The 17696-nt window shown below is 41.0% G+C and overlaps 1 protein-coding gene across 11 annotated transcripts in view; it reads right to left on the bottom strand.

Annotated features, from left to right (window-relative positions):
* Window positions 1-1258: 1258 nt before the first annotated feature.
* Window positions 1259-17696, bottom strand: part of MPHOSPH9 (M-phase phosphoprotein 9) — a 59113-nt gene continuing 42675 nt past the window's right edge. For 10 of the 11 annotated variants that reach the window (XM_069557697.1, XM_069557700.1, XM_069557699.1 and 7 more), the window contains 8 exons: window positions 15917-16042; window positions 14628-14800; window positions 13385-13531; window positions 12472-12592; window positions 11563-11666; window positions 10643-10890; window positions 10264-10332; window positions 1259-5122 (listed from right to left, as the gene is read on the bottom strand). In XM_069557697.1, the coding sequence (XP_069413798.1) occupies window positions 5021-5122; window positions 10264-10332; window positions 10643-10890; window positions 11563-11666; window positions 12472-12592; window positions 13385-13531; window positions 14628-14800; window positions 15917-16042 (1090 nt within the window). In that variant the 3' untranslated portion in view covers window positions 1259-5020. The remainder of the gene's footprint in view (window positions 5123-10263; window positions 10333-10642; window positions 10891-11562; window positions 11667-12471; window positions 12593-13384; window positions 13532-14627; window positions 14801-15916; window positions 16043-17696) is intronic. The other variant, XR_011249933.1, reaches the window with a different exon arrangement.

Here is a 17696-nt window from a genome sequence, read left to right as displayed (position 1 = left end):
GGTCTGCGCTCGCCCGGGCGACCCCGGGAAAGGCCTGGAGGTCACTTCCATGAGGGGAGGCCCCGGCCCAGGACCTCTTGGCCCTTTTAATACTGTGAGCCTCACTTGCCAGGAAACACTCTCCCCCACCACCACCACCCCAACACTACCAGGGGAAAGGAATGAGCAGATTTACAGAAAAGGGGGAAAAAAAAAAAGGAAAAATTGAGTCCTTTGGGAGTAAGATAACAAAATCAAGGGGAACGAGCAGCGGAACACTAAGGAAGGCATTTGGAATGTGTGGGCAAACCAAAGGTAGTCAATGGAAGTCCAGACCTTGACACCTGGTGCTTTTATCCGTTACCAACCCGATTTGCAGAAATAGAGGCAACCAGGAGTTCTCTCCTCAGGACACCAAATATGGTCTGGACCGAAAAATGAAAATGCTCTTTGGCAATCAGAAGGCGTGGCAGTCATAGTAGCCAGAGGGTAAGATCTAGCCCCTGACCTCAAGAAGGAACTGGCAGAGGATCAGAAATAGCTTCATCTTGATATTCCGACCAGACTGGACACTCCAGTTGGACCAAGAGGGTACTGAGTGCTATTTAAATCATGAAGTATATATTTAGATTAAGCAAGGATGGCTTTATAAAGATTTGAAGTAACTGAATTAAACAGGGCACACCCCAAACCTAGGAGTAGTTTACTTATCACCAAGTATCACTTTCTCAGGTTGAAAGGAGGCAGGGAGCCTTCCCCTTGGGAGGGCAAGTGTAAGGTGAAGTTAAAAGCAGCCCAAGATGAGTTCAGATCAAGTCAGAGAGGAACAACCCAGACCAAAGGCTGTCCAATCTCCTTGGACACTGAATGGGCCAACTCCTTCCCTCCACCAAGAGGCACCCTAAGACCCAGTAAAGGTTTCCAGCCCCAGCTGCTGTTCTGAGTAGGCCAGGGATTGAGTCATCGTCTATCTCCTACACAGGTGTCCTCCTTGCCTGAGGATCTGTGGAAGCCAAACTGGGTGACAGGTCCTTTCACTGCTACTTCTGCCTTGACCTTTACTTTTTTGATAAAGGTAAAAAAAAAAAAGTTTTCAGAGCATATAGATTTCTGGAGTGAGGCTCTCTGCCTGTAGGCCAGTCAGAACAGAGGCCCTGGACAGCTGCCCTTGTAACCCTGCGGTACCTGCTCCCAAACCAGTAACTCAGAGGACTTAACACCATTAAAAACCAGAGCCCACAACTGGCCAGCAGGAATAAACACACTGATAGCACAGATGTTTGTATCCACAAATATTTATTCAGTGCCTATATGCAAAGAGATGGTCCCTGCTCTTGCAGAGCTTACAAATTTCATCACTCTAGCATCTGACTTGATTTAAAAACTGCAACAAGGACTGGTCTTTAATGTCAGCAGCACTACAGGAAGCAGATTTCTTACTGTATTGGTCATGGTTACAGTGAAATTGTGAATAAAATATTATCTTTGAAGTCTGTAGTCACAGCAATGACATGGCATATAATGTCCAGCAAATGCAAAGTTATGGCTTGATTCCTCCTATTTGAGAGGAGTCTATTGAAATAGAACACAAATCAGAAAGGGAAAGCCTAGTAACACAGGTCCTAAGAATACTGGTGTAGTTTATTATTAAACTGCCACAGAACTCTTGGCAAGGTGGGAAATTATTGCCTGCAAAATTGGTACAGTATAATTCATTTAATCAGACCTGCAAATTTCATAACCATGTACAATCACTTGTGATGGGTAAATACGATTTACCTTTGATTCCTAAAGGGCTTTAGATATGTATCGATATTTATTTTCTAAAGCTTCTTAAAGACTCACAGCACAAGTGGCACATAAAAATTTACTGAAAACTGCTTTTGAGATACCTAAAAATCAAAATGACAGAAATGTCTAACTTCTCAGAATTCAAATAGCATTCAGCCAAGCACCTGGCTTTTCCAAGTTAAAAAAAGAAACAAATTCTGGTTGCTTATCAAACTCCAAAAGCAAATCATAAACTTCATGTTAACTTTCAAACATTCAGTGGCATCCTCTTCCTTTATGTGGTCCTGCTTCACAGGCCAGCAATTTTAGAAGTCTAATTATGGAACAGTCAAAGGAGCAATTATTTTTATTACATTGGCAATACTTTTTTTTAGCAAAACAGCTTATATCAAACAACCCCCAAATCACATTTAAGATTGCAGAGTATCTGAACTTACTACAGAGCTCATCAATTACTCATGGAAAAAACAAACAAACAAACCACCAGAGGGAAGCTCATTTAAACCCTAAGAAAGCTCATTTTTTGCAAAAAGATGGAGAGAACATCTTTGACCACCTAACGTATGTCAACCAGCCCAAGGCAGTTTTTAAGTCAATTGCTAGGGACATGGTCCACTTTTCTAAGAAAGCACTGAAATCACTACTTCAAAAGCCTATTTAATAACTCAGAATGAATCTGAAATATACTGCTGATTGAAAACTTAAGAGACACCAGGCACTTTGCATATAATCTCCCACAACGGAAGGAAGCTTCTTATCTTTACATGGAGGAAAGCCTGAGCAGGGTGTGATCCAGGTCTGGCTCACCTGTCCCCTGTCCAGCTCCTACAGTCCTAGTGTGGATTAGTAGCTATATCCACTTGGCACCTTCAAGCAATCAAGCACATTCCTCCCTCAGGCGGTTCAGTGAAAGGAAGGCGGCAGGTCTGGGTGACAGGAGAGCAGTAACTCTATTTGAATTTTAAATGGCACTTCCTAGAAGTGGAAGATTCACTTAGTTAAAAAACCTAACTGCAGCCAGCAACTAAAGTATAGTTCACCTCCCTGGGATATAACAGTTGCTTTTTAAGGTTGTCACCTTTCCAGCTTTTAGGCTGTTTTTAAATAGAGTAGTTGTACGTTAAGCATTACTAAAAGGAAAGACAGTTGGAAGGATTTTCCTTGGTGTCCCTCTTCACAGGTATGGAGAGAAAAGAATTTTTTAAAAATTTCTGAAGTGACTGATACTTTCAGTTTATGACATGTCACAAATCAAATCACATGTTTCCTGAGAGGCACAGAAGACACTTCAATGGGGCTTAAATACTGGGATATGACTACTAAGAAGATAACTCCCTGGTAAGATAAAACTCTCATCTCTTCTGAAAGGGCAATTTCCTATTCTTTGGGATATAACAGACTTTACAATAAAAGCAGGGAACAATGAAACAGGCTAACAATTTTCAAGTGAGTTTTTAATGTCACGTATAGGACCATACTAAAGGGAGCATCACCTGTAAAGTCAATCCCTTTAAGTTTTGACACAGCTATACTGGAGATTGATTAAAATGAATGTTTTCTTCACTAGAACTAGGAGATTAAAAAGAAAGAAAGAAAGAAAAAAGACTAGAAAAAAATACTGGGAGTAAGGCACTTGATTCTGATGAGTAACTGATTAGCCAGAGGTCTTCAACAGGTTGCAGGAGGTGGGAGCAAAGGTTTGATTCACGGACAGGAAGGAACAGGAGAGGCAGCTGTCAGTGGGTTCCCCTTGCTGAGAACCCTCCACAACACTGAGCAGGGAGCCTGAGGAGGGAGCCAGGCCTGGAGCTCAGGCAGAGGAAGCTTTGGTGAAGGGTGCTCAAAGATTCTCTGAGATCCTGCTCAAAGGCATACATAGACCCTAGTGGAATATCGGGTGGCTTGGCTCACCAAAACTACATGCTATTAAGAGCCACAGGGAGGAGGAGAAAAAGCTCAAAAGTAAACCAAACTTTAAAACCGGAATCAGTGGGAATTAGTGTTGAAAGTGTGGAATGAGTCTTGTTTATCAACACATACTGAGCTTGAGTGGGTACTGGGTTCTGACTGGCCACCAAAAAAATGAGCAGCTGAGGAGCCCAGACCTTGACCAGCAGTCAGGACCTCTACCTGCCATACTTCTCGTCAGATCACAGCCTCTTGCCTACGTGGAAATTCTGAGAGCAGGAGGCACTGCCAAGGCAGTGGGCTACAGCCCCCCAGCAAGGCCAATTGAAAGGCACGGTGCTCTATCTAGACACATTACCTGTGCAGTAACAAGCAGCATAAGTTGCTCTGACCTCCACCTACTGTTCTTACAGCAGCTACAATGGAAGTGTATTCTTCATTGGGAGGGTGGGGGGATGGGGGGAATGGTGGAGAGATATTAAAAACATCTTCCTGACAATCTGACATCTGAGGCCGTGTACACTGAAGAAACTGCTCTTACAACCTCACTGGGTGGTGGCCTGTATTTCATCAAAGCTTTTTATCATCTCACTGTCAAAGGTGGGACACAAGTTACATTCAGAAAGATGGGCAGAAAGCTACAGCTCTCCAACTGACTTTTTTCTAGAAAGTACTACATATATAACAAAATTAGAGATTTCTATCTCTAGCATTTTTCTTTCTTACAAATAAGAAAGCTTAAGGGAAACAGAATGAAATAGTCTCACTTTCAGAGCTTTCCAATATTCCATTATTTCCAATGTTTCCATTATTAACTCTAATATTCAGTCTTAAGACACGTTTCAAACAGGAATTATCATTTAAAAAAAACTTCAACATAGCTAAATCTAGGGTATGCTTTTTTTTTGCATTCAGCATGTATTACTCTATCACTGTGGAAGCTCTTAAGCATTTATTTTAAAAAACTTAGAATCATATTCACAATGTAGAACAAGTTTATAAAACTGGTGTGCAAAGTTCATCATAAAAGGATAACACTATGTTTAGAAACAAAGCTGCCTCCCCTGTTATATTTCTTTATTCTTGATATAAACAGGAGACATATACTATTTAAAAATAATACTTTTTAAATAGTAAAATATACAAGAGGTTCCTGAGCATAACAAAAATATCTTGAAAATATGTGGCTATCTGAAGTATAAAATAGCAAGTGTAAAGAATAGCATGATTGTAAAACTACGTTTGAAGGCTTAGAAACAGTATAAAATAGTTTGCCTTTTTTGAGTGCATAATTATACATTAGTGCAAACAAAAATGTCTCAAAATTTAATGACTACAAATCTCAAAGATTTGCAGAGGTGCGCAAAACATGGAATTTCTTTAACGTCATGCGAACAGAACCCAGCTCTCGATTAATCTTCTCCAAACGATCTTCCAAGGCTTCCTGGGCGAAAATAAAGGAAAAAACTTAATCAGAATTCTACCAAGTTCACCAATTCTATAAGTATCACCAAAATGACCTCTCTTTCAGCAAGTGAGCAAGTTTAAACATCAAAAATTAAAATTATTTTGACTTTTATACAAATCATCTTTACATTATTTCATTTAAACTATAAACATAAATCACCATTTCAACCATTCAAGGTAACTGCTGAACTTTAAATATTCTCAATATGTTTGATACACTATGTGGAAATTATAGCAACAGCAACCCAGTTCTCGAGAAGGAGAGAATTATTTGACTCCGCTGAACTGAAAACAGTACAAGAGGAGCCCAGAAGGTTCTTCATACATTTCCCCAGAAAAAATGGACACATCTGATTGGTGCTGTAACCCACTTATATCAGAGAACTTTCTTCTGACCAAAATTTCTAGGTTAAAAAGGAAAAATGCTGGAGGAGAGCTTTCCAAGAAACAAGAGACTGTACAATGAATCAGTGTAACAACTGCTATTTTAAAATAAATACTACTACTGTTAAACAGTACCTGAAATATATATTCACCACTTTAGGTATTTTATTCAGTACTAACTCCAATGGTATCCTGAAATAAAACCTAAAAATTTTCTCTTCAACAACTTTCACTGTAAGAAATTAACAGTTCATTTTTAGAATATTCAGAAGATAGAAGAGCAAAAAGTAACAACCACGGTTCCTGTTTCCTGTTTTTTATGTATATAGAAACATCATTTTTAAGAAAAAAAATCAAACACTTCTTTAGAATGTTTTTCAATTTAACTTTTCTTGTTATGGAATATCCTTTATGAGATCATTTTAAATTAAATATATATTCTGAAACATGTCTCTACACATACCTAAAATACTGCCTTAGGAATCATTCCCTCAAGTAAAAACGCTAGGTCCAAAAAAATGTATAATTTTAAAGCTTTGGATACATGTCAAGCTGAATTCCAGGAAGTCTGTGACACTTTCTCCTTACTCAGTGTTGAAGGATAAGCTTTTCCCTAGCCCAGCTATCATTGTTTTTTTTTTTCATCTGCCAATGTAAGAGCTTAAAAATGATGCATGCACATGTGTGCGTGCTCAGTTGTGTCCAAGTCTTTGCAACCCTATGGACTGTAACCCACCAGGCTCCTTTGTCCATGGGATTCTCCAGCAAGAATACTGGAGTGTGTTGTCATTTCCTTCTCCAGATTTTTCCCACCCGGGTATCAAATCCACCGCTCCTGCGGCTCCTGCACTGGCAGGCATTTTCTTTACCACTGAGCCTCCTGGAAAGCCTTAAAAATTATGCTTTTGTTTAAACGTGTGTTTATTTTTTTAAACTCATTAGTGAGGTAGAGCATTTTTCATCTTTTTTTGCCCTTTTTAAACTTACGAATCCTACACAAGCATCCTCAGCCTTTTTTGTGTGTGTGGTTGCCCTTTGTCTTCTTACTATATTCAAACAGCTTTGACATACATGACTGGAAACTACGGCCCTTAAAAAGAGTCTTATTTTAAGAGCTTGTTGGGACTTCTCTGGTGGCTCTGGTGGTAAAGAATCTGCCTGCCAATGAAGGAGACACAAGTTTGATCCCTGATCCAGGAAGATCCCACATGCTGCAAAGCAACTAAGCCAGTATGCCACAACTCCTGAGCCTGTGCTCCAGAGCCAGGGAGCCACAACTGCTGAGCCCACGTGCCACAACTACAGAAGTACGCACACTCTACAGCCTGTCCGCAACAAGAGAAGTCACCACAACAAGAAGCCCACACACCACCACTCAAGAAAAGTCCACAGCGAAGCAGCGAAGACCCAACATAGCCAAAAATAAAAATAAATAAGATTATAAGGAGTTTGGGCCTCCCTGATAGCTCAGTTGGTAAAGAATCCAATCCCTGGGTTGGGAAGATCCGCCAGAGAAGGGATAGGCTACCCACTCCAGGATTTGTGGGCTTCCCTTGTGGCTCAGCTGGTAAAGAATCTGCCTGCAATTAAACCTGGGTTTAATCCCTGGGTTGGGAAGATCCCCTGGAGAAGGGAAAGGCTACCCAATCCAGTATTCTGGCCTGGAGAATTCCATAGACCAGTCAATGGGGTTGCAAAGAGTCGGATACGACTGAGTGACTTTCACTTCACTTCATAAAGAGCTTAAAATCATCATTATGTAAACATATAAGCATATGTAAACATATATGGAACCAAATGTTTCAGATACATTTAGAATTAGAGAACCAACAAATTCTTCTGCCTTCCCAATAAACTGCCTTATTTATTTTTGGCTGCACTTTGTGACTTGTGGGATCTGGGACCAGGATCAAACAAAAACATGTGCTGCCTGCAGGGGAATCACAGAGTCCTAACCACTGGACCACCAGGAAATTTCTCAGTAAACTACTTAAAAATGAGTTTCATATGTTGAGTCTTATCAATTATTAAATAAAAACTTTCAGAGCAACAAAGACAATGAAAGAAAGTCAGAGATAAAAGAGACGTTAAAGATAATGAAGAACCCATGTGGGATCTTCCTGGACTGGGGATCGAACTCATATGTCTCCTTCACGGGCAGGCAGATTCTTTACGACTGAGCCACCAGGGAAGTCCCAACAAGATCTTAAAATAAGACTTTTAAAGGGCCTTCATTTCCGGTCATGTATGTCAAAACTGCTTCAATATAGTGAGAAGACAAAGGGCAACAAAAGAAAAGGGCTGAGAATGCTCATGTAGGATCCATAAGTACAAACCTAGAAGAAGACCTCTTCTATGTGTCTCTCTTTCCTTCTGGTATCACAGATTGATCTGAGAATGAACTTTTCCTGAAATTAAGGCACTCAGTATGCCAGCAAATTTGGAAAACTCAGCAGTGGCCACAGGACTGGAAAAGGTCAGTTTTCATTCCAATTCCAAAGAAAGGAAATGCAAAAGAATGCTCAAACTACTGCACAATTGCACTCATCTCACATGCTAGTAAAGTAATGCTCAAAATTCTCCAAGCCAGGCTTCAGCAATACGTGAACCGTGAACTCCCTGATGTTCAAGCTGGTTTTAGAAAAGGCAGAGGAACCAGAGATCAAATTGCCAACATCCACTGGATCATGGAAAAAGCAAGAGAGTTCCAGAAAAACATCTATTTCTGCTATACTGACTATGCCAAAGCCTTTGACTGTGTGGATCATAATAAACTGTGGAAAATTCTGAAACAGATGGGAATACCAGACCACCTAACCTGCCTCTTGAGAAATCTGGTCAGGAAGCAACAGTTGGAATTGGACATGGAACAACAGACTGGTTCCAAATAGGAAAAGGAGTACGTCAAGGCTGTATATTCTCACCCTGCTTATTTAACTTATATGCAGAGTACATCATGAGAAACGCTGGACTGGAAGAAACACAAGCTGGAATCAAGATTGCTGGGAGAAATATCTATAACCTCAGATATGCAGATGACACCACCCTTATGGCAGAAAGTGAAGAGGGGCTAAAAAGCCTCTTGATGAAAGTGAAAGAGGAGAGCGAAAAAGTTGACTTAAAGCTCAACATTCAGAAAACGAAGATCGTGGCATCCGGTCCCATCACTTCATGAGAAATAGATGGGGAAACAGTGGAAACAGTGTCAGACTTTATTTTGGGGGGCTCCAAAATCACTGCAGATGGTGATTGCAGCCATGAAATTAAAAGACGCTTACTCCTTGGAAGAAAAGTTATGACCAACCTAGATAGTATATTCAAAAGCAAAGACATTACTTTGCCGACTAAGGGCCATCTAGTCAAGGCTATGGTTTTTCCTGTGGTCATGTATGGATGTGAGAGTTGGACTGTGAAGAAGGCTGAGCACCGAAGAATCGATGGTTTTGAACTGTGGTGTTGGAGAAGACCCTTGAGAGTCCCTTGGACTGCAAGGAGATCCAACCAGTCCATTCTGAAGGAGATCAGCCCTGGGATTTCTTTGGAAGGAATGATGCTAAAGCTGAAACTCCAGTACTTTGGCCACCTCATGTGAAGAGTTGACTCATTGGAAAAGACTCTGATGCTGGGAGGGATTGGGGGCAGGAGAAGAAGGGACGACTGAGGATGAGATGGCTGGATGGCATCACGGGCTCGATGGACGTGAGTCTGAGTGAACTCAGGGAGATGGTGATGGATAGGGAGGCCTGGCATGCTGCGATTCATGGGGTCGCAAAGAGTCGGACATGACTGAGCGACTGAACTGACTGACTGAAGGCACTGAAAAGCCAAAGCATTCTGTTATATGAGACACAGCACTGATGTGATGTTTAAAATGTTACAAAAAGAGATTTAAAATGTCCCATGGCTTCATGCATTTTATTGGTAATTCTCTTTGAAAAGCAACTAAAAGAAAGGCACACGGGCCATTTCACCTGCACCATCTCCTGCTCAATAATGGAATCACATCTCTCTTTTTAACCTCACATCTATTCCAGTTGCAAAGTGCCACTGTTTTACACGTTTACTAAATGGAAAGAGATTCAGAAATAATTTGCAATTTGGGGAGGAAAAAACAAAACACAAAAGGAGAGATTTCATGTGAGAGCCTTAACAATGCAGAAATCTGTTAACAGACATCTTGCCATTTGCTCCCAAGTTAGTTTCTTGAAAACATGATGGCATGAATGCCTTTTTCTTGGAAGTATCAAGTAAAATCACTTTGTTCCTGAAAACTAGCATCAAGTTATAAAATACGCTGTCATTACCAAACACTTTCCATAAAGGCTAAAAGTTCTGATTGACTGTTTCAGTGTGCCTAAAAACTGACATTAAAGAACCACTGTGGAGGCCATGCGGACTTCCCTGGTGGCCCAGTGGTTAAGAATCCGCCTGCCAACGCAGGAGACACAGGTTTGATCCCTGGTCCGGGAACTTTGGATCCCACATGCCTCAGGGCAACTAAACCCATGTGCCACAACTACTGAGCCCACGCTCTGCAGCAAGAGAGACCAGCAAAAGGAGAAGCCCACGCGCCACAACTAGAGAAAGCCCGCACACAGCCAACAGAAACCCAGCACAGCCATAAGGAAGTCAATAAACACTTTTTCTAAATTAGAAGAAAAAAAATCCTCATGGTTAAATGGAGCACTGACTAGCATCAGGCCTCCAAAGCAGATTCAAGCTAAGACACGTCACCTGATTTAATCTCGTCTGCAAAGTGACTCGTCCTCCAGTAGACGGCATTCGGCTTAGTGCTGCCTCAATCTGGTAACAAACAGAAAAAAAACGTTTAAATAAAAACAGGGGAATTCTAATTATTGGCAAGGATGTTTATAACAGGATGGAGTGAAAAGACTTCAGCCTAGCATTTTCTTGTCCATCTCGACTTCACCCAAGTTCCCTCTGACACAATTAGTAACGACAGCTCGGTTCACACGCGTTTCCAGTACAGCTTTGTATGGCATCAACAGTAACTTCCTGCTTTTGACTCAATAATTCCCTTCTGACTGTTCCTCAGACATATGTGCTAAGTTCAGATAAAGATTTAAAACTTTTTTTGTTTGTTTGTTTTTACCTGGTCTTTTTCTTTTGTAAGTTCATCAAAAAACCGTTCCGTTTCAGCTAGGGTTCTTATCTTTGCTGTATACTCAAAATTGTTACCCTGTGGTGCTGTGGAGAGGGGCTGACACTGTTCATAGCTAACTGACTTGTTCTTCTCCCAGGCTGGTCTCACAGAGACTTTCTTCGCTCCATTTGGCAACAGTTCGGGGGAAGAGCTATGATTAACATGGATGTCAGTGGCTTTTTCTGAGTATTTTTTTTCTGCCAGAAAAAAAAAGAAATTTCTTCCTTATCAACTCTTCTCAGAGAGCATGTACATACTAAATATGCTACCCAACTTCATTATCTGGAAATGGCTGCTACACGGTCAAAAACCGTAATGAAAAGAAAATATGTAATCAATCATATATACTCAGCTTTTTCTCCTCAGAATTCTAAAAACCTTTCCCTCAGTCTGACAATCTTCACATCTCCCCTAAATAAATGTATGCAAACTTTCTGTAAACTTGAAGCAAAAAAAGTTTAAAAAATAAGCAACACATTTAGTGGACATATATCAACATTACAGAGTTAGCATTTTAAGGGCCTGCCCAAGCAATTTCATATATATTATTTTACAACTTTATCTAAAACGGAAAGTACAATTGAGAAAAAGGAAAAAACATCCAAAGCCTAAGTTGTATATAAGTTACAGAACATAAAAAACTGAACAGTTTTGCCCTGGTAATTAAACATTAACATCCCCTGACCTCAGTTCCCAACTTTCCAATGAGGATAACACAAACAATATGAGCATCAAAAATGCTTATTTTTAGAGATCCCTGGGTAAAAAAAATTTAAGTGCAGGCTATAATGACGTCTAGAGCCTTGATACCAGAAACTCACAAAATGAATGACTAAAACCATAATGAATAATTTTTTAGGAAAAGATACCTTCCGAGTCATCTAGAGGAAGAAACTGGAGTTGTTTCCTTGGATTGGAACGTTGTACAGTAGACACAGGAACAGTATCTAAATCATCCAAAAGTATATCAAATCTATTGAATGAAGCAAGTTTTACTTGTGAGAAAAAAATGTTAACCGATGTTCCCTATTCTCCACTAGACAGATGAGCTGGCATCCAAGTTAACTCACATATTTACATATTTTTTAAGAGAGAAAGGTGGTCATATATTTTTTTAAACTTAAATTTAAATAATATTTTCTAACACAAAACTATATTTACATGCTGGTGACTTAAAGCATTTACTAATACATGATCTCATCTGATCTTTGTTAACAAGCATATGAAATAAGCAGGTAGGCATTATTATCCCTGTTTTATAGAAGAGGAAACTGAGGTTCAATGTGCTTCATTAATTTTCCCCAACAGCCTGACAGAGCTGGGCCACCAGCTCTTGTGTCTTAGGCGTCAGTGGTCATTTCCCACCACAGTACACACTGCAGACCACCCTTCAGAGAGAACAGCCTTCTCAGAGCACAAACTGATGTTCAGTGCCAGGGCCACACCAGGACAGCCCACTTTCTTGTACAAACGGCCCCCAGTTTTCCTGATACCTTAAACCTTTTTAGGAAAACAAAGAATTATTCTATATCCAAAAGCTGGAAGGGTTTCTGAGGCAGTATTTAAATTTTATAGTTAGTAGCCAGTTTACATAGTTAAAAACTGTTTTCATGTATTATAGTACTTTTTTATTTTTAGTAGGGAGTTTATTTAAATGATTTAAATCCACAGAATCCCCACTGACAACTGAAAAATTAGTGATAGCTAGACGTAACAGGTGATATTAAAAAAAAAATCAATTTTATACATATTTTATTCTACAGTTTTAGAGAACTTACCGAATCGGGCTGCTTTCATTTTTGCTAAGTAGATGACTAAATCCTGGGGACAAATTTTCTTTAGGGGATCGCTTTGGACTATACGCCACGGTCACTGGTGTTAACATAATCTCTCTTTTTGCTACAGAGGAAAATGAAGAGGGGACAGTCTTTTCCTTCTACGTATGGGCTATGTTGGCAGAACTCAGAAAAGTACTGAAAGAAAAACTAACTTTAAAAAGAATACATTTTCACTGTAAAACTTTTTGAAAGATAAACAAGAGTATACAAAATTAGAACAATTCATACTTCTAACTATCTAGAGGAAACCACTGGCCACAGTTTACTCTATCAGACTATCGTTGCAGTGCTCCATCTCAAAACTGGTTTTTCAGGATTTTAGAAGTCGACTGGAAATAAGATGGAAACACCAGTGCACCTATGAACAGTTCTAAGAGCACAGTCATATATGAATTTCAGCTGCTTACGAAAATAGAAACTAAGGATACAGAAATCCAATGCTTAACTTTAAAATCATACTTACAACTGGCTAAAGAAAATGCTGAGTCACTTTAGGTAACTACATGAAAAAAAAAAAAACACAGCTTTATTTCAGGCTAGCTTAATTTGTTTGAACTAATAATTAGTCAGCCAAAAATATTTGAGTTTGACTCAAAAACTGAAGTGGTATTAGTTGCAAAACATTTGTGGGACACACATAAAAATCTCACTTTGATAAATGGTGAGAATTTCTTCTGTTATGGTCATAGTAACTGTGCAATCAGACAGTGTTACTGAACAAGATGGCATTTAGAGATTCGGTGTTCAGAGCACTACTAGGTGCGAGGAAGAGCATAAGGGAGGCAGAAAACATCAATGTGTACAGCTCAGATGTCACTCTTCCAAGCCCAAGACAGAAACCTCTAACCCTTACTTGGAGTACTCGATTTACGATTTGAAGGTGGCAAAGATGATGATCTTTGTGAAGCAGAATTAAACCTCTTTTGTCTTTGCTGGGCACCTTTCTCTGGGGACCGACTTGCACTGACTGAAGAGTCAGCTGGCCGAGGATTCACCAATTCTGTAACAGAAAAATGTAAAAAACAAAACTAGCTTCAGTTATCTGCCTTCATCAACAGATGGTTACACAAAGCAAGCAATTCTTCTATCTATATTATAATGATTATTTGCAAATGCACCACATTACAATGAAAATGCTTGATGAAAAAAACATGTGGGATTTTTTAAGAGAGTTTATTTTTAGAAAACAGGTCACTAATTTATTTACTAGGGGATACTGCTTAGGAAATGCAATGCCGAAGATCTTAATGACATGATTAGCAGGCCTGACCAAATAAGCACCAGAGAAAGTACAAGTGCCTGAACCTGTGAAACACACTTCAAGTATTAAACACACTTCTTGGGCTTCCCTGGTGGCTCAGTGGTAAAGAACCTGCCTGCCAATGCAGGAGACACAGGTGCAATCCCTGATCTGGGAAGATCCCACATGCTGTGGAGCAAAGAAGCTTGAGCGCCTCAACTATAGCCTGATATAGAGCCCAGGAGCTCTAACTACTGAGCCCACCTGCTGCAGCTACGGAAGCCCACACACCCTAGAGCCTGCTCTCCACAAGAGAAGCCCCTGCAGGGAGAAGAACAGCCACAACAGAGTAACCCCTGCTGGCGGCAACTAGAACTAGAAAGAAGCCCGTGTGCAACTAAGACCCAGCACAGCCAAAAGTAAACAAACAAAGTTATTAATAAACAGACCTCTTGTCCTACTGACAGATGCTCAATAAGCAAGAAAGGGAGCGTAGCAAATGTTACATCTCACTTCACGAACTCCAAATGCCTGCTTTAACTTTCTGATGTGTGCAAATAAGACAAACTGAGGTAGAAAGTTTCAAATACTCTTAAGAATGTCACAGGAATCTTTAATAACAGAGACTAATATGTCATTTACTTTGTATAAAAGGTATGTATGTAACAACAATGATACATTAACAACTAGGATTCAACTGTCTGAAATAGGGCTGAAGCAGCAGGAAAACAAATTTAACTTTTTATTTCATTACTTGGGGCATTTCATTTTAAGAAGGTATATAGTTGGGGTAGAAAGGGGGAGGAGATCTATGTATGCATCTATATTTCTATCAGACAAGGAATAAAATACTTACTATTCGAGGTATCCTCCTTCTCTGTCTGTGTGCCCCAACTTTTAAATACTTTTTCTTCATCAAGTTCTTTTAAAGCTTTCATGATTGGTGTGTCTAAAGTCTCTCTCTGCTTTTTTATCAATAAACTTGGTGAACTTCCGGGTGAAAGATCCTTTTCCAGAGCAGAATGGTACCTTAAATAGTAATTACAAGACACACAGTGCTATGACCTGAATATTTCCTGTCTCCCCAAAATTATGTTGAATGAGATTCTTATGATGAATTCTTATTCTCAATGCGATGGTGTATATGTCGGGGGCAGGGAGGTAGGGTCTTGAAGGTGATTAGGTTTTGATGATAACGTGAGAGTGAAGCCCCTATGCTGGGGTTAATACCTTTATAAAAAGAGGAAGAGATACCTTGATCTCTCCCTCCACATATGCACCAAGGAAAGGCCACGTGAGGACAGAATCTGGCCCAGCCATGCTGGCACCCTGATCTCAGACTGCCCACCTCCAGAGCTGTAGAAAGTAACCGTTTGTTGTTTAAGCCACCCAGTCAAGGGTAATCTGTTGTAACAGCCTGAACTAAGATGGTTTACTGGGATTATTACTAGACTAGAGGAATAAAATGAGGGTTGATAGTTACACTCCACAATGAATACGTATGCTTTTCAATACAAGTCAATAAAACTGAACCTGTTGTATAAGACCATTGTTTCTCAATCCTTTTCATAGCCTAGCGCATGCTGTTGTTTAGCTGCGAAGTCGTGTCTGCCTCTCTTCTGACAGCATAGACTGTAGCCCACCAGGCTCCTCTGTCCATGGGATTTCCCAGGCAAGAACACTGGAGTGCATTGCCACGCCCTTCTCCAGGGGATCTTCCTGACCCAGGGATCGAACCAGCATCTCCTGCATTAGCAGGTGGGTTCTTAACCACTGAGCCACCATGGAAGCACTCAGAGAAACAGAATATTTATATGGCACTCTGGAGGAAACGAATGAGGTTGCTTCTGGAGGCTCCAGTGATCCACAGGGTGAGGATCAACCTCGTGTCCTAACTGCAAGCCCATGCACAGAGCACACGGCTATGCCAGGGGCACAAGTGCAGAGGCTCTGCAGCACCTCTGAAAGTAAAATTTCCTAAAAGCACTAGCCTTTCAAAGTAAAAGAAAAATCAGATCCTCAAAATTAAGACATGATAGGAACAAGGAGATGGCTCTTTAAACCTTCCTAAACTTTGAAAGGCAACTGAAATCTCTAAGAAAAGCTAAGAGTGCCTAAATGAGATCTTCGCTGGAGCTGTCTCACCTAGGAAGGCAGGTCTCCTCCGGCTGGCTGTCCACCTTGGTGTCCAGGGGCTGCCCAGTGAAGATGGAATGCTCTGCTCCCGGGATCAGCCACTTCCTCCGGCTGACGTCTGAGCCTGCCAGCGTGCTGCGAGAATGAGAAGTGTGCTGAGACGCTGCAAGCTCTGCACTCTGGTTTAGACTGAGCACAGACAGCAAACAACCTGCTCTCAAATACTCTTTCCACATTTACCCAGGGATTGAAAGACTGCATAGAACAATCTTATCATTGTAGCTAGATGAACTCTATTTGAAGGTTTTCAGTTCCAACTGAATTGCTCTTCTTGGTCTCGGAAGAACAAGACAAATAAATCTTTGACAAATCAACGCATAGTTTAGACAAAACATTTAGCTCACACCTACAAAATTTCATAATTTGTGAATGTCTTGAACTAAATCTAGCCTCAAGATTTGGTGTATTCACGTGCACACAGCTCTGAACACCCCCGCCCAGCCCCTCACCACACTTCACACCCTTTATGACCCATCGGAGCTCAGGGCCAGGGGATGAAGGACGGTCCTGCCTCTCCCTCCTAGACCAGGAGGGCTCACAGAATTTTCTGTAAAGACAGAAAAGGCCTTCCATCTGCACAGTCCAATACCATAGCCATCAGCCACATACACACAAACTCGTGAATGCTTGCCACATAGCTAGATTTAAACAGCTCTGTGGAGAAGGGCCCTGCTGTACTGAACAGTGCCGTTCTAGACCAGGACGGTCCTGCTTCCGTTCCTGTGAAGCACAGCCCATCCGAAGCTCATTCCACCATTCTCTGGTAGCTCCTGCCCTTGTCCTGAGCACCCTCCCTATGCACATGGGAGCTGCTCCACCTCCTGCCAACCATGCAACTCTCAAGAGGATGCTCACTGGACTTTATGATCCTAGAGAAGACGGTCCCCTCAGAAATCAAACCTCCAAGATCCTTCCGACTCCCACGCTCAAGCATCCGGATGCACAACACTCTCACCTCAAGGCCTGTGACCCTGGGCCTCCCCCTTCCCTGGGCGTCAGCCCCTTCTGGCTTTACAGCTCCTCTTTACCACCCATCCCCAACCCAGGACACTCTCCTGCTGATCATTACTCACTGCCTGGAACCCCTTTTCTGCTCACTTTCCTGTACACCTGACTGGCAGCAAGACCTAAGCCTGGATGACTACAATGACCTCACTTTTCTTCAGCGTCTGTATCTTTACAGCTGAGCTTTGTGGGAAAGAAGCTGCCTGCCTGTGTAGACTGGGACATCATCAGAGAATCACTATCTCAAGTGGATGCCTGACACTGGCTGCCAACATGTCTTCCTGTAATCAAGGAGCTCTGATTCACCAAATATGACTATCTGACACCCTCTCCACTCTCCTCAAACCCCTCACCCCAGGCTTGACTGTCAGGTGATAACCACCCATCACACTCCAGAGAGAAAACAGAAACCAGGAGACAGGAACTCCTGCCTTCCTCTCTCTGCGCCTTTTCACAACCAAACTTTTTTTTGAAGGGTTGTCTCGTCTATTTTCATTTCAATCCCAGTCACTCCTCTTCCCCTCAGTTTTTAAATGAAGAATCATTTCAAACATTTTTAGAAAATTACAAAGAGTACCACAACAAGCACTAGCCCATAGTTTTAACAAGTGCTAACATCTTACCATATGTGTTTTTAATTTTAAGACATAAAAAGCATATTTCTGGTTGTTTACATTTTTAAAATTACATAAAGGGCATAATGTACACATCCTTTTAATGCTTT

The sequence above is a fragment of the Ovis canadensis genome, chromosome 17, assembly GCF_042477335.2.
Source record: "Ovis canadensis isolate MfBH-ARS-UI-01 breed Bighorn chromosome 17, ARS-UI_OviCan_v2, whole genome shotgun sequence".
NCBI lineage: Eukaryota > Metazoa > Chordata > Mammalia > Artiodactyla > Bovidae > Ovis > Ovis canadensis.
This window is presented reverse-complemented; position numbering and strand designations above follow the sequence as displayed.